Source organism: Petromyzon marinus, chromosome 23, assembly GCF_048934315.1.
Source record: "Petromyzon marinus isolate PM22_M1 ecotype Great Lakes invasive population chromosome 23, UKy_Petmar_22M1.pri1.0, whole genome shotgun sequence".
Classification (NCBI taxonomy): Eukaryota; Metazoa; Chordata; class Hyperoartia; order Petromyzontiformes; family Petromyzontidae; genus Petromyzon; species Petromyzon marinus.
Genome location: NC_133689.1, coordinates 12,405,540 through 12,426,820, shown reverse-complemented (window position 1 = coordinate 12,426,820; position 21,281 = coordinate 12,405,540). Strand labels below are relative to the sequence as shown.

The 21,281-nt window shown below is 51.2% G+C and overlaps 1 protein-coding gene across 3 annotated transcripts in view; it reads left to right on the top strand.

The window, feature by feature from the left end:
- Positions 1–21,281, top strand: part of LOC116945283 (collagen alpha-1(XII) chain-like) — a 325,203-nt gene that overhangs the window by 213,749 nt on the left and 90,173 nt on the right. For all 3 annotated transcript variants that reach the window (XM_032959676.2, XM_032959677.2, XM_032959678.2), the window contains exons 50-57: positions 3,156–3,298; positions 5,230–5,339; positions 6,935–7,093; positions 9,729–9,806; positions 13,363–13,449; positions 20,137–20,190; positions 20,829–20,924; positions 21,200–21,253. In XM_032959676.2, coding sequence (XP_032815567.2) covers positions 3,156–3,298; positions 5,230–5,339; positions 6,935–7,093; positions 9,729–9,806; positions 13,363–13,449; positions 20,137–20,190; positions 20,829–20,924; positions 21,200–21,253 — 781 coding nt within the window. The remainder of the gene's footprint in view (positions 1–3,155; positions 3,299–5,229; positions 5,340–6,934; positions 7,094–9,728; positions 9,807–13,362; positions 13,450–20,136; positions 20,191–20,828; positions 20,925–21,199; positions 21,254–21,281) is intronic.

Here is a 21,281-nt window from a genome sequence, read left to right as displayed (position 1 = left end):
TGGAGAGCTGAATGGAGTTTAAAATGACTCATAAACCAACACCTTCTTCTTTGGTTCTTTCGGTAAAGTCACGTAGAATGAGAATAAAATAATAAATTGATAAAATAAAATAACACAATAATATTCTCACGACGTTTCGGCCACAACACAAGCGGCCTTCATCAGGTGAAGGGGACGAGACTGTCTGGAGGAGGACGAGACTGCGCTGTCCTCCAGACAGTCTCGTCCCCTTCACCTGATGAAGGCCGCTTGTGTTGTGGCCGAAACGTCGTGAGAATATTGTGTTATTTTATTTTATCAATTTATTATTTTATTCTCATTCTACGTGACTTTACCGAAAGAACCAAAGAAGATGAATCCTTGCAGTCACGAAAGCTTTAAATCGAAATTTAACCAACACCTTGTGAAAGACCCAACGCAGAAGATCCCTGGGTTTGATCTTCCACCCTAAACCGCATCCACACGAACCATGGCAGATGCGGATACCTGATGCACAAAAAAGGAATTTTTAAAACTGTCCAGTGTGCGACTGTAGTCATCTTGAACAGACCATACAACGTATACCGTTGCAATGTCCGAACCACAAATACGAAGGAGACATCGCAGCGATACACTCTGCTGCTCCTGACGCAGTTATCTGGCTTGACCACCTGAATGTGAAATTTTAGTTGTTGCTCTGCATCTACTTCCAGCCATACGAAAGAAGAAGAAGACTTAGAATATAACCAACACTGCATTGCACTCTGAGATGGACGGCGTAACGGAGGTGGCACAGTGTGCTCCGTCTCCAGCTTGCGGGACACACAATCTCAAAAGATAAAATCCACAGATCCCCTTTGCTCCAAGCCACATGAGAACGTGCCGATACGCAACATAGGACGTGAGATATACCTGACATATGATCTCTGTAAAGGCGGAGTTATGGAGGTAAGATGGAAATAGGTGCAACCCCACATTTGCTTGCTAACCCCACTTGGAGGGTACTCTACAGGCACCCCCCCCCCCCCCAGAGGGCATGTGGCCTACTCTTCCAGACTAGCCAGATGTCCATCGACTGTGAGTGGACTCAGTTACACTGCTAGGTGAACAGAGGCGGTGGTGGGGATTCACCAAACTTGCCCCGCTGTGCCGGGAGATTGAATCGAACCGGCGACCTCTGGATTGCAGGTCCAGTGTGCTAACCCGTGACACCACCGCGGCAGCATTCCCAGTGGTGTCTGCAGGATCCACCGAAGTGCTCCAATCTCAGCCGTGGCACCTTCACGTCATGGCGGTGTGGAAGGGGTTCGGGGCACGGAAGGGGATGGGGGTACGGCGTCCCCTTGGGGTGTGGCCCCAGTGGAGACGCGGCCTCGTGGAGCGAATGCCGTGCATGGTGCCGATAAGTTTATTTCGTTACGAGCCCGGTCCATGATTAATTCCTTCCTGGAACCGCAGGCAGCAGTTATTCTGTCAGTTTGACTCGACTTTTATAGGTTTTCATCCTCTGTCACCTAATCCGCAGGGTACTCCTAGGGTCCCGACATCCATTATTTATCACGGCTGCTACGGTCAATGCCAGCGTGTGGGCACATGCACACGTGTGTGCACGTGTTGACGTATTAATGAATGCACGGGTATGTTTGTGCACATTTGGGTCGGAGTTATGAATTATTGATTCCTACTTGACCATGTTTGGGCCATGTTGTGTGTTCGCAATTCCTTCGTATGTCGAGAGCAGTGGTGCAGTCGGTAAGTGTTGCTAAGGGTTCAATACCTGACCGTGTGCATTTTTCATTGGCTTTACACTCAGTTTGCCTCTAACTAAATCACCTGAAATGCACCCGCTTTTATCACATCTTGGAAGCTCAAGTGCTATTCAATTTTCAAATGTTAAGCCACTTCGTTGAGTTATCATTTGTGGCCAGGTCGTTTCTGAAACAGGTCCCTGCAGGGTGGGCTGGTAGGACAAGTCTCTGCATTGTCTATTGCTGATTTTACACCCAACAGCACGAGATTTCACTTCGTTAAAGTATTGAAAGGGGACGGACGGACGGACACATTAATCTATTGCAGGCTGGTACACTCAGTTTACAACTTCGTTCCTACCAGTAAAAGAAGCTAACAGCTCAGTGAGTCTTACCTGGTAATATGAAAAAAAATTTAGTTTTAATTGTGTATATATTTGAAGTGATTTCTTTACCTATACTTTGCACTCCTATCGTGCTTTTGTACTATTTATTGTTGTAACGTTCTGACCTGCCCCTACTGTGCATCTGTGAAAAAGAGCTTTATAGCTCATCGGATTCCTCCAGTATAAAATAAATATTCTGATTCTGGGTTCACCCTGGATGGTGCCTGGATGACCGATCGCCATGCTGAGAGCATGTTGTGGCGAGTTGCAGGGCTACTTGGTGGGCAGCAGCAGGCAGTACAGCAACAACCACTGCTATAGTGTACAGCCTATACTCCCATGTTTATGCTGCCTGCATTTACCAACCCGGACTGACCAGGGTGTGTAGGTATGGTCAATTAACCGCTAAGACGTACATAATGTTTACACGTGTGTGTGTGTGTAGCGGTGGTGTAGCGGTTAGCGCTACGCTGCACCAGATACTGGCGACCCGGGTTCGATTCCCGCTCACGGCCAACACCAGTGACGATTATCTGAACCGGTCCTGCCCCCCCCCCCCAGGTCGACTCAGCCTCAAATGAGTACCTGGTGCGGTGTGTAAACATTGCCACTGGGGAGACAAAGGCGGCGGGGCGTGGTGCTGGCCACCCACCCCCTCGTGTACCGTTCCGGCCTTCATAGGTGCTCGCTAACAGCACTTGCCCCTACAGTCTGTTAAGGCTATACAGGGGATCTTTGTGTAGCGGTTAGTGCATTGCGCTACAAACCCGGTGACCAGAGTTTGATTCCCGCTCATGGCGAACAGCAGTAACGATTATCTGAACCGGAGTATCCCCTAAGTCGACTTCTCCTCAAGTGAGTACCTGGTGTGGTGTGTAAACATCGCCATTGGGGAGACAAAGGCGGCCAGGTGTGGTGCAGGCCACTAACCCCCTCGCGTGCCACGCTGCCCTTCAAAGGTGGTCGCTAAAAGCACTTGCCGCAGCAGTGTCTTAAGGCTACTCGGGGAATCTGTGTGTGCGCTCGCGCGTTTGTGTGACAGCGACGTGCACCCGGACGGCCTGCGGCCAGACTTCACCATCTCCTTCCTGTTCCGGGTGCTCCCTGAGACCGGGCCCGAGCCGTTCGCGCTGTGGCAGGTGCTGAGCACCAGCGGCAGCCAGCAGGTGGCCATCATCCTCGACGGTGCGCACGCCCCCCCCCCCCCCCCCGCTCGCAGCACCGACACCACGGCATCGTTGGGACGCGCACACACAGCACGGACTTGACAGCCCACGTGACGTGACGTGACACACACACAGCACGGACATGACAGCCCACGTGACGAGACGTGGAGACACACACAGCACGGACATGACAGCCCACGTGACGAGACGTGGGGACACACACAGCACGGACATGACAGCCCACGTGACGAGACGTGGAGACACACACAGCACGGACATGACAGCCCACGTGACGAGACGTGGGGACACACAGCACGGACATGACAGCCCACGTGACGAGACGTGGGGACACACACACAGCACGGACATGACAGCCCACGTGACGTGACGTGGGAACACACACAGCACGGACATGACAGCCCACGTGACGTGACGTCACACACACAGCACGGACATGACAGCCCACGTGACGTGACGTGGGAACACACACACACACAGCACGGACATGACAGCCCACGTGACGAGACGTGGGAACACACACACACACAGCACGGACATAACAGCCCACGTGACGAGACGTCACACACACACAGCACGGACACGACAGCCCACGTGACGGGACGTAGGGACACACACACAGCACGGACTTGACAGCCCACGTGACGTGACGTCACACACACAGCACGGACATGACAGCCCACGTGACGAGACGTGGAGACACACACAGCACGGACATGACAGCCCACGTGACGAGACGTGGAGACACACACAGCACGGACATGACAGCCCACGTGACGAGACGTGGAGACACACACAGCACGGACATTACAGCCCACGTGACGAGACGTGGGGACACACAGCACGGACATGACAGCCCACGTGACGAGACGTGGGGACACACACACAGCACGGACATGACAGCCCACGTGACGTGACGTCACACACACAGCACGGACATGACAGCCCACGTGACGTGACGTGGGAACACACACAGCACGGACATGACAGCCCACGTGACGTGACGTCACACACGCAGCACGGACATGACAGCCCACGTGACGTGACGTGGGAACACACACACACACAGCACGGACATGACAGCCCACGTGACGAGACGTAGGAACACACAGCACGGACACGACAGCCCACGTGACGGGACGTAGGGACACACACACAGCACGGACATGACAGCCCACGTAACGAGACGTCACACACACAGCACGGACACGACAGCCCACGTGACGTGACGTCACACACACAGCACGGACTTGACAGTCCACGTGACGTGACGTCACACACACAGCACGGACTTGACAGCCCACGTGACGAGACGTGGAGACACACACACAGCATGGACATGACAGCCCACGTGACGTGACGTCACACACAGCACGGACTTGACAGCCCACGTGATGTGACGTCACACACACAGCACGGACTTGACAGCCCACGTGACGGGACGTGGGGACACACACACACAGCACGGACATGACAGCCCACGTGACGGGACGTGGGGGACACAGACAAATCCAAAATATATAAAGGCAATGTATGTACACACACGCACAATACAGAACGCACAGACACAACATGGCTTTTCAGAAACAATGAGATAAACGCACACACACGTGCAACATGACAATACACAATAACAATGCAGCATGAGTACATCATTATAGTGCGATATGGAGAAACACACAACCTGGTGAAATATAAACACAACGTAACATTGGTATGAACAAACACAATGCGGCTGTGTATGAACACACTGCAATACATCGACTCAAACACACAATGCAAGCTGTGAGCTCTGGACCGGTTTCAACATTCTGAGTCCCATCAGCGCAGTGGGGCGCAGAGTGCCGGCGTGTTGCCCGATGCAATTATCGCACGCGAGACATCAGACTCGAGCGTCGGGGTCATCTCTGTGTTCCCCTCGCCTCCCTGCAGTGGGTAAGAAGGTGCTGGCCTACGTCTACCATGACGAGCAGGGCCAGAGGCAGGTGGTGACGTTCGACGGGCCTGAGGTGCAGAGGATATTCTACGGGAGCTTCCACAAGGTCAGTGGAAGCTATCATTTGTGATGGGCAGGTCGCTTCTGAACAAAGAGGCTATATAGCTCAGTGGGCCTTATCTGGTAAAATAGAAAAAAAAACACTTTCGTTTTTAATTTAGTTTAGTGCTTCCCGCGCGTTCCGATTTGGCACGCTTGGAAATGTCTGCCCCAAACGCACGGCGCCACCAATGAGCCAGATGTGAAAATTCCACGTTCTTATGACAGTGCTTAGTGTTTTTTTGGGACGAAAGTTGTTGGCTCTCAACGAAGTGAGGCAGCCTTAGGGGGAGGCCAAGAGGATGAATGGGTGAGTGGCAGCGGAAACACAGCGTACGGCCAGTTTCACCGGCTGCTGCTACACTGACTGGGCCATACATCTGACTAAATAGAGGCATCATTATTATTATTATCGACTTTTGCTCTTTCGCACGACAGGAAAATATTTAAGATTTTGCGCAGCTTCAAAACGAGTGGATGCCTGTGGGAAAACGCTTCGACCGCTGGAAGAAATACCCTGGCCAAATACTGACAGATGGGTTTAATGAATTTGTGTATCCTCGGGGATGGGAGTTCCTCTCGCGGTTCTGCGTCAGAACGTTGCGCCCTGCACGTTTCACGTTCACGGTGGCCGCGCCTGCTGTCCAGTGGATTCCTAGTTCGCTTCACAAGGGCGAAGCGAACTCGGAATCTCCTCCAGTATCAATCAATATTCTGATGACTCTGATTAAACGCAGACTCCAACAGCCTTGACGGTGACAGTGCAGTTTCTACTTTATCTTTCGTTACCTCACATTAAGTAACACACGTGCCCATTTGAAATGTTTACAAAATGAAAAGTTGTACTGACGGTCACACGTGTAATCATTAGGATAATTTGACTAATACCAGTTGCAATTGAATGTGTGTGGCTTTAGCTATGAAAGGAAACTGAGGAATCCGGAATAAACTCCTGACAGAACAGGGGAGAACATACAAACTCTACATTGATAGGCACCCGAATCGGAAATCAAACCTAGTACATTTTGGCTGTGAGGCACGACTGCGGAACCCTACCACCCACGTTCTGACATGTGCTGTGTGTGTGCTGTGTGCGTGCTGTGTGCTGTGTATGTGCTGTCTGTGTGCTCTGTGTGTGTGCTGTGTGTGTGCTGTATGTGTGCTCTGTGTGTGTGTGCTGTGTGTGTGCTGTGTGTGTGCTGTGTGTGTGCTCTGTGTGTGTGTGCTGTGTGTGTGCTGTGTGTGTGCTCTGTGTGTGTGTGCTGTGTGTGTGCGCTGTGTGTGTGCTGTGTGTGTGCTCTGTGTGTGTGCTGTGTGTGTGCTGTGCTGTGTGTGTGCTGTGTGTGTGTGCTGTGTGTGTGTGTGGTGTGTGCTGTGCTGTGTGTGTGCTGTGTGTGTGCTGTGTGCTGTGTGTGTGTGCTGTGTGTGTGCTGTGTGTGTGCTGTGTGCTGTGTGTGTGTGCTGTATGTGTGCTGTGTGTCCTGTGTGCGTGCTGTGTGCTGTGTGTGCTGTGAGTCCTGGTACATCTGCTGCATGTGCCGCGCGTGCCCCACGTGTGCCCCACGTGTGCGTGTACGCACCGTGTGCTGCGCGTGGCACCAGGTGCACGTGGTGGTGACGCGCGAGAGCGTCAAGGTGCACCTGGACTGCGCGCTGGTAGCGGAGCGCAGCTCGTCGCCGCCGGGGAACGTGACCACCGAGGGCCACGCGGAGATCGGCCGCCTCCTGCAGTCGCGGGGGCCGCGCGCCCGTACCGCCGCGGTGAGACGCGCCCCCTCCGCCCGCCACCGCACGCACCGCCCCGAGGGCCGAGCCTCGCCGAGCTTTGCGTTACCCAACCCTCGCCGGGAACGAAGACAAGAGCCGATCCGGACGGAGAAATTACCGCGTCACCTTCACGTGGAAAGACTGCTGCCCCGCCGCGCGCCGAGCTGCCTCGGCTGTTCGTCGAGCACGATAGGACGTGACGGCGTATAATCGCAGGCCGTCGGCGCACGTGCCGTAGTTATCAAAACCGGAATGTAGATGAGACAGGTGAAATGACCTGCTTGCGGCCGGCGTCTGAATGAATTGCGCGCGATGCCCCGTGCTTGCGTTGTTGCCGCATCGAGCGCTCACCGCTTTGCCCCACTGCAGGCTGACGCAAGCAGCCAAAAAAAGGGAAGGAAGGGATTAAATAAATCGGTGGAATTATTTCTCTTCCCACGCACATCATCATTTTCCATGCGCAGCCCTTGGACATTTTCCCCCAGATTGCCAACGCAGCTCTTTCAGCGTCTGCCCAACTTCCTGGTTTGAGGTTTTTGTTGGGGCAATTTTTGAATACCGTGTTATTATATTTGCCTTCGTTTAGCTTCTCAGATCAAGCCTCGGGTTTATCTGGGACATCGTTTCCCACTGCAATTTAAGAGCCCTATAAGCAACCGAGCACAAAGGCCAGGCAGAGCAGAGCGGCCTCGAGGGCAAGTCAGTCACATCGGCGTCTGCCATGGCAAATCCAGAACAGTTCCCCTCTCTCCAGGGCTGTCGAAGACTGTTTGGGGAAGTACCGCTGACTTCGTAAAATTTTTCCGCACCCGGCACACCACGTCCGGGATACCCCTCGCTTCGACCCGGGAATTATTCGGTGAGAAATGAGGTAGCCCAAACCGGAGATTTTCCAAACGGAATGTAGCCTACGCTGAGCAGACATTATGCGACTTCAGAACCAATCTGGCATCCATACCATGGCGATGACCATAAGGCAGTAGCGGAAATACATTTTTGAGGATTTTTGGGGTTTTTTCACCAATTATTGGTTTTGTCACGAGGCAGTTCAGTGTCTCACGGAACCCTCGCGGCATCCAGGGCGCCACACGGCGGCCTTCTTGGTGACACTGCAGAACCACTGCTGGAGTCGGATTAACGAGACCCCTCTGGACTGCACACTCTGCAAAACAGTTTTTGAAACGTGTCGATTTACCAAAACTTTCTTCCCCGAGCCAATGTGCAACAAGTTAAGTGAAAATCCAAAAACCAAATTGTCCTTATATTGGTCACCGGGCAGTAACTATCAGCTCATTACAGTTGAGAAGCTGGATTAATCAGATCGTGATCATAAATATGGAAACTGTGATCCCTTGTGCCACTCAGATTAACATTGGAATTTCTTCCTGGTGCATGCATTGCATAACGGTGAAGGAGTAGTAGGATAAAAAATGCTTTGTCAATCCACTGCTGGATGATGGCCTCCCCACACCGTGTAGGTCGTGGGAGGTATATTTACCATACTTCACCACGCTGGTCAGTGTAGGTCGGTAACGGCAGGGACATTAGATGCGGGGGCATGGAAGTACAGTACAACATTGGATATTGCTGCACTGTTCTCTGCTGCCCATGATATAGCCTCCCAGCCTGTAACAACCTATTATGCGTGGCGGTCGCCCATCTAAGCACTACCCAGGTTCAACCTTGCTTTGGCTTCTGGAATATGGTAAGATCAAGTGCATTCCAGATTTGGTCAGAGGTTGGGCAGTCACCCCACAAAGCAAGGCCTGGAACCCCCCCGGTGTTTCCACTGCTCTCGTTCCTCGCAGGCTGCAGAGTGGAAGCCACCGTTACCCTGGAACGAATTTCACGGTCCACTTTCCCCTGGCCAAGAGCACCGAAGCGTAGCAAAGTGGTCTGTCTGCCTTAAAAAATAAAAAAAAATTATTGAGCCTCTAATGTTCTTCAAAGAATAAGTCACTTAATAATGTTATTTCTTTCAATTTTGTCCTGTGCCGCGGTGTTGGTTTTGGCTGTAGGTGCCATGGTTGTTTGGTGCCGGTCGTGAGCCGCTTCAGGTTTTAGTAAGCGTAAGCACGGTGCCTTCCTTTGCCATTCCCTTGGATTTAAAAAACATCACCATTGTTGTTGGAAATCACTTTTCTTCGTGGGCTTTGGACAGAAAAACTGCTTGCCCAACTGCACACGAATAATGCCATTTGTGTACCTGTTTGCGGCATATGTGGTACGTGTGTGTGTGTGCTTGTCGCGCATTGGGGCCGTCCGGAATGGAACATGGCAGGCGAATGTTGTAGATGCGAGTCACAGACACGGTCGCACTGGGTGGCATGTGTGGGCAGGATGAAGGGGGGGTCGGTTACAGAGACCGGAATTGGAGCGGTCTTCACAGGTCCAACGACCAAGGGCAAGAGAAGGCCTAAGAGAGCACGGTGGTGGTTGCTGTGTGTCCTTGTGCAGCAGCTACGGGATGTGGTGGAGGGCAGAAAGCATTGGCTATGAGGTGCGGTGGTGGCATCAACGGCTTTGGCCAAGATGACACTTTGTAGTTGTGCCTTGTCCCGCGTGTTGTGTTTATTGATGTCCGCCATGTGTGTGGGATGCTGCATGTCTGTCCCTCCTCTGGGTACAGTTCCAGCTACAGATGTTCGAGATCGTGTGCAGCATGGGCTGGACGAGTCGTGACAAGTGCTGCGAGCTCCCGGCCACGGTGCGTACTCAGGGAGGAGGGGAGGCGGGGTGGACGAGGGTGCTTCTTATAATTCGCACAAACTCTAGGGTGGCTGCGTGGGCCCTGTGGGTCTCCGCTGCCCCTTGCTCGTCGCGTGCGGAACCCGGCACGATGCGGTTGAGCGGCTTAGGTGAGGCAGAAACACCGCGCGGCTCGTGATGAATCTCGAAGTGAATGCAGCGCACTCTTAGTTTATAAAGCGTCTCGCTTCCGCCGTGGTGGTGCGACACAAGCAAACCAAATCTCACACATTACGCGCGCGTCATTCTTAACTTCCTCGGCGTTACACGCGTACGTGCGCGGTTTCCGATGCATTCAGCCTTGCTCACGCGTGCGTGCGTGCGTACACACGCACACACGCACGTGTATATTGACTGGTAAAACTGCCCACGAATACCACACCACAATTAGAGATGCCAATCCAAAACCCGGCAACCCTGGAAACCTTGTCCAGAAAGATTAACCAGTGCCGTATTTGAATGAAGGAACAGGAAAAGTGGGCTAAATAACCATGCGAGTCACAGTGACAAACACGCTTTAGGTCCAGCTTGTGCCGTGATGCCGTCACAGCCCTGTTACTCTGCCCCTGGATAGAGGCCTCCCCCATGCCGGTCATGGGAGCTCTCGGCCATACTCCACCACGCTGGCCTCTACGGATTGGTGAAGGAGAGGACCAAGGCCGGTTCGGATATCACTCGTCTCTGATGTTAGCCATAGCCTGGGGTCGAACTCGGGTTGCTAGGTTTACAGCGCGTTCCGCGAACCGCTGCGTCACCGCTGCTTCCACGTGCCGTAATACCGAGTGATGCTTACACCAAGGTTTGTTAGAGATATCCCCATCGCTTCAGATTGCGTGTGAGGTTTAGAGATGGGTGACGTGGCCCTCTCCGGGAATCCCGCACTTGGGAGGTGAGGGTTGGTGAATCACCAAGGATTGTTGAAACTCCCAAACCCCACGGGATGCTGCGAGGTGACACAGGGACAGCAGTACAGCAAGTGGGTGTCAAAACTCCTCCCGCGTGACCATTGCGTTTTGTACATGCAATGCACATTTCTGCTGCGCTGTTAAATATATGACCATTTCGCTCTATCCACTCTTTCATACGGGTTTTCTCCGGGTACTCCCGGTTTCCTCCCACATGCAAAAGATGCTCGGTAATGGGAATTGGCCAAGCTTCCCGATGCCGAGACCTTCTGAAAAAAAAATCTTGAGGCTTGGTGAAGCTTTCCTGGATAAAATAAAATTACATTATTATTATGACTGCAGTTTTATACATTGTAATTTTTTCACGGATGGAATAAAATAACTCTGGATTGATTTCATGTAGAAATCTAATTTCGCCGAGTCAGATGCAAGCATTAAGACGCATGGGTGCCACACAGCGTGATAAAGGTCTTTCTGTGCCTTAGGCAGTGTCCAGAGTGATCCGTCCCAGCCACGTCTAACAGAGTCGCAGGCTGCCCAAGTTTGGAGTATTTAACAAGTGGGAGTGGAAACCTCATTCATGCCAGAAATGTTGTTTAAGCTCTGGGCAAGTACTTAACAGTTTAAATGTTGAGCCCAGACAGATGCTGTTTGGAGATCTCTTCGAAGTCGCAAGTAGCAATGTGGGTGATTTTATATAAGCACAACTTGATTTTCTTGGTCAATACCGATGCAGACTTGTTGACAATGAGAAGGACCCCTCAGTTTTAGGGATGTTCATTCATTGGTAGGAAATTTGTGTAAAAATGCAGTCTTCAGGCACATTGCTGTTGCAGTGTGCTTTGAAGTCATACATACCGTCAAATGAACCGTTTAATATTAATCTTCCTGTTACGCTTGTTTCCCCACGAGTCTCATGACTCGTTTTAAAGAGGATCCTACCATGTATTCGCACTTTGGGACGATGCTACTTCTGCGTGTAATCCCAATTGAGTAATTTGCAGGTGATTTTTTTTTGCATTGGCATGTTTGGTCAATGTCAGTTAAATTGTGTGTATTGGTTTGTTCGCTAGTTACCCTGCAGTGCTGCTGAGTAAAGCGTAGTCAGATTGGATGCTGCACTGCTGACTGACCAGTACAAAATCATTGTGAGCTGCTACCACCCACAGTGCTGCGGGAAATGGTAGCCGTCCAATATATTAGAAAATAAACAGAAAATACAAATGACCTTTCAATGCCAGACTTCACAAATTAAATGGTACCCATTATGCGGTACTGAATTTTTCAAAAATGTATGTAATTTTAACATTTCTTGCATTTTTTGCTATATATTTTTGTTTGTTCGAAAACTTTTTTTTTCAAACAAAATGTTTTGCCATAAAGAGACTTTGTGTGCGCAAGTACAAAACGTCACCAAAGTGTCCAGTACGGAGGCTGCTATTCACGTCACGCTGGGGGTAGTGTTTGTACGTGTGCGCAAATATTTTTGTACGTGGGGAGCGGTAGCGCAGCAGTTAGCGTGCTGCTCTACGATCCTGGCGACTCGAGTTCGATTCCGGCTCACGGCCACAACACGGGTAATTATTATCTGAATCGGTCCTGGACCTGCCCTAGGTCGACTCAACCTCAAATGAGTACCTGGTGCGGTGTGTAAACATCGCCATTGGGGAGCCTAAGGTGGTCGGGCGTGGTGCTGGCCACCCACCCCCTCATGTACCGTGCCGTCCTTCATAGGTGCTCGCTAACAGCACTTGCTCCAACAGTCTGTTAAAGGCTACACGGGGGATTTTTGTCTTTGTGTCCGTGTGACAGCAGTGGTGCAGCGGTAAGTGCTGCACTGCACTACGGACCCGGCCACCCGAATTAGATTCCCGCTCATGACCATTAACAGTGACGAATATCTGAACCCGTCGTGGGCCTCCCTGAAATAGACTCGGCCTTAAATGTTGTATCTGGTGCGGAGAGTGTACAAGTTAGCACTGGGGAAATGAAGGCGACCAGCCGCGGTGTTGGCCACGCCATCCCCTCGTGTGGCGTGCCGTCCTCCATAGGTGCTCGCTCTCATAGCGTTAGCCCCAACAGTCGAGTAAAGGTTACACAGGGGATCTTTGTCTTGTGTTTGACTGCACGCGTGTCTGTCTGTCTGCGTGAGCATCTGTGCCCATAGGTACATGCATGCATGCGGACCAGTGCTGCTGCTGGTCCATCGGGGGCCCTGTGTAGGAAATAAATGTGGAGGCAAGGGATTGAGTGAGATAATGGAAGAGAGATATAGACGACAAAGAGAAGACTCTACAGTTCATTTTCTGTTATGTTATATATATTGTTAGGTTTGTCTTCATTCGAGTTTGGGAGGGATATTTGATGCACCCCTTTTTTTCTTCAATCAGTTTTGGGCCTTCCCCAATGTCGGCTCGGCCATAAGTAACGGCGCAGTGTGTGAACATCGATACTGGGCAGACTAAGGCGGTCGGGTGTTGTGCGAGCCGCAACCACCCGCTCTCGTGCGCCGTGTTGTTTCCCTTAATAGGTGCTCGCGGACAGCCCTGGCTCCAACAGTCTGTTGAAGGTCCACGGGGTGACCGTTGCGTCCGTGTGTGTGTTGTGCAGAGAGACGAAGCCAAATGCCCTGCGCTGCCACATGCCTGCAAGTGCTCCCTGGACAGCGTGGGGCCACCCGGACCCCCAGGGCCAGCGGTGAGAGTGGCCCCCCTCCCCCTTCCCGTTGGACCCTAACCCCAAGCCGTCGCCGCGTGCCGGGGAAGCATGTCACGTGCACCGCGCGTGCCCCCCTCCCCCCCCCCGCTCTGTGCGTTACTCGTTCTATTCACTACCGGAGGGTTCGTGACCTCGATTATGTAGCTGCTGCGCTCTCCGCGGCGTTGGGCTCTGCTGTGACGTTGCCGTACAGTCCTCGCGGTCACATTCACAATTCTGTCTGTCCACCTCAGTCTCTGTCTACCTCGGTTCCTTGTTTCTTCCACTTTACCAGCCATCAACAATTGCTCCGGATTTTCTCCCGTCACACCCGTAGCTGCTTGTCCAAAACACTTTAGTTTCCGTCTTCACGTCACGGTGTGCGGTCTAGCCGGTTCTTGCTGCGGTCCACGGGGCACGCTGGAGTCTACTCCAGCACGTGCTTCACGAGCTACCATCGTCCTCCTGTCTGCTGCACAGATCCCCAACGTGTGACGTGCACGCATTCAAGATGTTGACTACCTCACCTGCTATACAGGAGGTTGTGGGTTCGATTCCGACCCTGATGCATGCTATATATTTGGCGTTTGCATGTTCTCTCTGTGGTCGTGTGGATTTTTCTCTGGGTCCCCCGGTTTTTCCCTTCACATTTAGAATCAACATGTGTTTAGAATATTTGGCTGCGATAGATGTTCACATGATAAGCCACTTCGTTGAACTATCGTTTGTGGCCAGGTCGCTTCAGATAAAGATCTATAAAGCTCAGTCGGCCTTACTTGGTATAATACAATTTCAAAAATGTGTTTAATTGGAAACCCTCAAATGTTTTGAGTTGCGTGATATTTGTGGATCTACTAACACTGCTGCTGACCCTCCATAGTTTGTTCATCTTTGGGAAGACATAAAACCTGTGTTTATAACAGCTTACTGTGCCTACGGCGACATGACGTCTATTGTATATTGTGTAAGAGAGACCAAAACAACAAGGGGTCCTTTTCATTTCAGCAGTAAAAATGTGCAGAAAAAATATTTTAGTTAAACAAATTATAACATCAAAATACTTTACATAATCGGAATTGTGAGCGAAAACCAATTAAAATAGCCATGAAAAGTGAATTAGCATTGGAATCAAGGCATAAACGTAAAGCTTATTTACAAGCACCATTAAAGGGCCTCTGGTCTGTAAGTATAAATAGTGGAATCCTAACACATGGATGAACCATTGGAAGGCAATAATAACACAAGGAATGTACTACGATCACAATGAACACGGCTATTATATTTTCTTAACAATCAAGGACTCCAGGGTATTAAAAGCTAGCGGTTATATTCTTGCCAATGTCATTAATTAGCTACTATTAAAAGTAATTTTTACCATTTTCACAATGTATCAAAAAACAGGACTCTTGCCATCACCATAAATTGGCCACTAGTAAAAATAATGAATTTGACGAGATATTTATGCTTCTGCATTTTAACCGCCGGTGACATCGCCCACTACTGTGTGTGTTTGTTGTGTGGTAGCGCTGGAGGGGTTTTACTCCATTCTTAAGCCAGTGGTGGAGTGGCGATGGCACCACGTGCCCCCCGAGTGGGCAGATATCCCTCGCACGATGGGGCGTGGGGGGGTTGTTGATGAACCGGGGCTGTACAGTCCAGATGATGTAGCACCGCCGCCAGCTGCGGCTCTGGATCCCCCACGCGTTATGCAGCTCGGAAAATACCCGCGTAGCCCTCGCCGCCGGAATCGTAGCCGAGCAGTGACACGGCTGCCGCTTGTTTGCAGGGGGGTTTGCAGTTCGGGGCCAGCGGCTGCCCTGATTAATACTGCAGAAGTGTCGACTGAGCGTCCTACGCTCTCTGTCTGCCCTGCAGGGAACTTTACAGATCCCGTGACGTCGCTGAAAAAGAGTAGGCCATATGCGTGCCAGCGTCACAGTCCAAATGTTTAAATAACCCGCAAATTACACCATTGGGGGAAAAACAAGATCGCAACATCGCCTCCGACCGGTAGACTTTACCATCTGTGGAACATAGCGCCAGTTGTACTAATAATAAGTTTGAGGGGAAGATCCCTTATGTGAGTCCATTGCAAAACACAAAACCCCCAGATGGTGGGACCAAATTGTGTCCTGCGTTCCAGTGCTAAATATGGAACGGGAGATTCCCAACTGCCGCCGCCTCCTGATAAGATTAAGCCCTGGCTCTTGGTATGGTGAGACTGCAGAGAGGAATGGTATGGAGCAGGGTCCTGTGAGGTCTGCGGAGCCCTCAATCCCACCCTCCAGCAAGAGCCGTGCGATGGCCATGGGATCCGGCCCAGACAGGAAACCGAGTGTCCCGCTCAAGATTTGTAAGCTCGTGGCTGCGATATAATTCTATGATGGGACTGCCGGTTCGAGGAAAGAGATAGCCTGCCCCGCGTGTGAGGAGGGCAGAACGTTTGGTGCAGCTCTGAGTAGGACACGTTCTCTTCTGCAGTGACTCCGCGCTAGTGGGGTTTATATACCGCGCGTGTTACGCGCACCGCGTCCATCTTGGGATAATGCGCGCCGTCCTGCCCACACATCGCCCCGTGCCGTCCCGGCGTTGTGATGCTGGGGGTCCTCTGCATTCCTACCGAGGTCCAATACTCCGAAACAATTTTCGCCGTGCGTTTCCTACCCCGCAAGGGCTACCCCCCCCCCCGCCCTACGTGGTGCGGAGCAAACGGCCCCCAGTCCCTGCCCCGTTGCCCTGCGTCTCAACCTCGCTCACGGCAATTATCGAAGCTCTCAGCACAGAAACCTCACGTGTGGTGCACCGCCCCAGCCCTGCATGCCGTCTGATTGCCATGACATCACCGGCGACGTTAGCGCGTCCATAACCGGCACCGTCGTCAGCTATAATTAAAAAAAAACACAATGACAACTTACAATTGCGCTTAATAAAGTTAATGGCAAAGGGTTTTGGGGTGGTTTTTTTTTTACATTTTCCATCTGTGGAATTATTGCGGACATACTTATGCACTGATGTAAGCTGTTGTGCGTGACTCTCTCTCGAAGTCTCGGCGCGATGGGCGGCGGTGGGGTAGACGCGGCGGGGACGATTGCTTCCTCCTCTCCCCCTCCTCTCCCAACCGCCCCACACGGTTGTAGGTTGTGCTGGGGGCGTTGTTATTCCTGGGTGGCCGCCAGTTCCAAAGGGAGGAGGGGTTGGTGGAGCAGTTCAGGAATTATCGTGCCGTCTGCGTCGCGTCCTCTCCGGGCTTATATAATTCCCGTGGTTGATAAAAAATGAAATAAAGCCACGAGCAGCTCCTTCTCAGAAGCTGCTTTATTCGCAAAACTTCGCTTTGAGCAGTGAGACGTGTGGACTTAGCGCCCTCCGCTCAATCCCAAAGCCTGACAGTTTGCTTCGATAGGCATGTAGGTCGGTATGTAGGTAGACCGGTATGTGTGATAGCTCAAGATGATGTCGTGGGAATCGGTCCAAACTCAATGCAGGTCATAATTGATTAATTATGGAAACGTACATCCTGAAAATTTAAGTTATCTGATGGACGCCTATTAAAACATCTACTCCTAACATACATGTTGGCAACTTGTCATCAGATTAGAAGGATATTTTGTATTTTGGTAACATGCGTGGGTCTCATTGATTCTGTGCTTGAGTTTCCAAAATTTGGTTTCAATGTTTCTAGGTTTTTTTCAGTCTTTAAAAGGTAATTGTTCTTAGGATATGCCAAGTGCCTCACAAACTAGTCCTTGAATTTGCAAACCAGTGTTGTAGACCGATGACAATGCGGAACAAGAAAAAAGCACCAATATTCCAACAAGTCTTCCTTGCCACAAGGACGTACGTGTGTGAGTTGAGATCCCCTGTACATGGCACCCTTTCTGGCCTTCGTGACTCATTATGCTCAAAACCACTTGGGGGTATCAGACTCACACGCTAGCCATGTGATAAACGTCAGTTCGCGAGTAAGCGATGTAGCCGAGCAATGCGATGCGCCGTGCCGTTCTTCTGGGCCACGCAGCGGGGGACACTGCACAATCGGCCCCCCAAAAAGCCACGAGCGTGGTTCTCTACAGCTCATTTCCATTCGGGGCACGGTTGACGTTTGGCCGGTTATTAGCGGGTTACCTACGGTGGTGCATAATGCACAGTATGGGATACGTTACACTTGAAAAGTACAGATGTTCTCAATCCACCAATGAGTGAATACCTCCCCATGCCGTGTTGGCCATGAGGGAGGGGTATTTGTGTTACCATACTTCACTGGGCTGCTCAGTATGATTTGGCGAGGAGGATGATAGGACGAGACCGGTTCTGATATCACTCACCGTGTTTGGGAATCGGGACTCCGGCCGCCAGGTTCCTAACGGAGCCTGCAAAACAATTGCACCGCCGCTCCTCCCCATATCAAAAAAGATTTGCACACTCAAAGGGACTGTTAATTGTCTTCTCACCGAGAGAAATCCAGGTCAAATAACGTTGTATTAACCGCAACCAACCAACGGACGAATAATTACAACTCACAGTCGGAAAACTCGGTCACGTGGATGCCAAGCCCACCCATACAGCACCTTCCCCGATCCGACGCTGCATTCGCTCAAACAGCCCAATGACATTTTGTTCAATTAAGCTGTACCTTCCAGTAATTCGAGAGTAAGGCTGTTATAGCCAACAGGCAGTCATGCTGACCTGTATTCCCTATATTGCTTATAGCTTCCAACTGCTGCAGAATTTTATAGGCAGAGTCATTGCAGAACAAATCCTGGCTACTTCGCTACAAACTAAAGTTACTTAAATTGCTTGTGGAAATGTGCTTCATGATTTTTCATATGAGTAAAGAACCTGTTATGTGTGATTGTCGTACGTGTTAGTGCCCATTTGTGCCTGACCATCTGTGTATGAATGCTTTTATGTGCGTGTCTTTGTTTTTATGATGTGGGGAGGGGGGTCGTGTAATGCTTAGCACACGGCGCTATGAACCCGGCGAGCCAAGTTCGATTCCCACTCACAGCCAACACAGATGACGGATATATGAATCAGTGCTGGGCTTCCCCTAGGTCAACACAGCAATCAATGAGCACCTGGTACGCTGTATAAAACTTCAACAATGGGGAGACAAAGGCGGCTGGGTGTGGTGTAGACCACACTACCATGCACCTCCCTTGAATGTTGCTCATTAATAGCACTTACCGCAAATAGTCTGTTCAAGGGAATATGGGCGATCTTTATGTGGGGGGTTTGTCTGTGCATGTGTTGATGAGTGTGCATCTTTCAATGCGTGGGTGTGGATACTTTTTTGTATATGTCCACGTGGTATGTGTGTGAGTGTGGGGGGGAGCAGCACTGCTGTGGTTAGCGTGCTGTGCTATGAACCTGGTGGCCGAGTTCGATTCCCGCTGAGGGCCAACACCAGTGATGATCATCTGAACCAGTCCCAGGCCTCCCCTAGGTCGACTCAGTCTCAAAAGCGTAGCTGGTGCGATGTGTAACACATCGCCAATCGGGAGAGAAATGCGGCCGGGCGTGGTGCTGGCCACTCATCCCCTCGTGTGCTGTGCTGGCCTTCATAGGGGCTTGCTAAAAGCACTTGCCCTAACATTCTGTTAAGGTTATATGGGGTATCTTTGTCTTTGTAGAGGAGTTCAACATACATACACACATACCTAGACAGTCTTCTTATAGCTAGCTGCGTTTGTCAGCAGACGTTTCATTCTGAGTCAGTTGAGTGACATTTAATTGGCTGCATAACACTGTGGAAGCTGCCTGAGCTGTCGCTACATATGAAGCTCACGGTTTTCTTGGCCACAGTTATGCCCTCTCTTATTTATGCTTACAAAACATGGACCCCCTCTAAAGGGGAACATCTGCACCAGTTTGAAACATTCAGGCTGCACTGTCTACGGTCCATCCTGGGTTTGACCAGGCTAGATTGAGTTTACACATTCTCGAACGATCTGGACACAGTTCCATTGGTGAGTCCCTCCAGCAGGCGAGCCTGTGTTGGCTGGGTCATGTAGTCTGCATGCCCAGCTTATATTTGGCTGGATAGAGGGAGCTAAATGGGTGGTGGCATAGGCTAGAGAAGAGTTGGGCTGATGTGGTATTGGAAAATGTGGAGCTGAGTAGACTTGTCAATAACTGTTACCAGCAGTGTGAAGATTGGCCTCTGTGGAGGAAGCTCGTGAAGGATGCTACTGGATAGTTGGAGGCAGTCACCCTCCAACAACAATGGGGGGTGGAGGAGCAATTCTCACAGCAGCAAATGGTGTTTTGGGGAGATTAAACGCAGTAAGCTGCAACAGTAGAGAGCACCGGTGGTGCATCTGCCAGTCATCTCATACAGTCAACCCATACAGTCAACCCATAACACTTGGGTGTGTCCCATGATCGCCTGCTAGCGAGCCTTCGACACTTCACGTGGCCTCAAGGTGCACCTAGCCTGGCAGTATCGCAACGGTGACATCACTGCCACTTGGTGGCTAAAATTGGTTGTTTGTCTTATAGATGTGTTGTTTGCCACACCTCCCACTTGTGTGCCATTGTCGGCCTTCATAGGTACTCGCTCACAGCACTTGCCGCAAGTCTGTTAAGGCTAGAAAGGGAATCGTTGTCTTTGTTGACGCATGTAGGGCTACGGAATGGGTGTATATACGTGTGTGTGCGTGTGTTTCTGTCTGTGTGTGCGTTCAGGGAGGTCCTGGTATCCGTGGAGCAAGAGGAACACAAGGGGACCTTGGTTCCAAAGTGAGTAATCCCCATGCACACACACACAGACACACACAGACACACGCACACACACACGGCTGGTCAGTGCAGGTTGGTGAAGGCGGGGAGGATAGATGTGGCAGCGTAGCATTCGGATATCGCAATGCCCTTTTTTCCTGCACTGCCCTTTCCTGCACTGCCCTTTCCTGCCCACTCCCCTCAAGCACCTATGGCGACCTGTGCTATGCACGGTGGTCGCACATCCAAGCACTATCCAGGCTCATCCCCGCTTAGCTTCCAAGATCTGAGGAGGTCGGGAACCTTCCGTGTGAGTTTCTCATTTGATTCGAGGCCTCCAATTAAAACTATCTCTATGAAATCCTCATTTGCCATCAAAACAGTGGCTTCTGTCTGTGGATGCAGCCTCGGACAACTTGTTGGACCCACATACTCTGTTATCCACGATGGTCTTTTTTTGCACCGTCCCTGTGAATGTGGTCTTCAGGGTTAGGCCACACATTCAACCCACAGTAGTGCGTGGTGAAAGCTTGAGAGTAAGAATGCTCACTGTTCCGCCTACACAAGAAGAACACACTTGGATTGCTCTGGCTTTCTTGCACTCTCCTCCGTAGCTCCTGACCGATGTTTGTGTTTCTGTACCACTCGCGCCTCCCCAGGGAGCAGATGGATTTCGAGGGGAGCTGGGGCCTATCGGTCAGCAGGGTGCCCCAGGGCCTCAAGGCCCACCCGGCATGTCGATACAAGGCGACCCGGTAAGCCCGACTGCATGCGACGGGGCGACCCATTCCTCGTCGACAAGAGACATCAAACCCAGGAGCACAGATTGTTAGTGTGATTCATCGCATGTTTTTGGGTGAACCCACGTCATAATCTGGCCAAATTTGTTTTGTTAAGACCCACCACCACCTGACGGCCAAACATATCAAATTGTCACGTGCACAAGCGTTTTACGCCCCATTTATTATTATTATAATTGTTTTCCAATCTCTGTAGAGTACAAATGCTCGTGTGTGCATCTGCGTGGCAGGGCCGGCAAGGAGAGAAGGGAGAGAAGGGAGAGCCAGGCCCACCAGGTCCTCAGGTAAGTCTCATCACCCTCCTCTCACCAT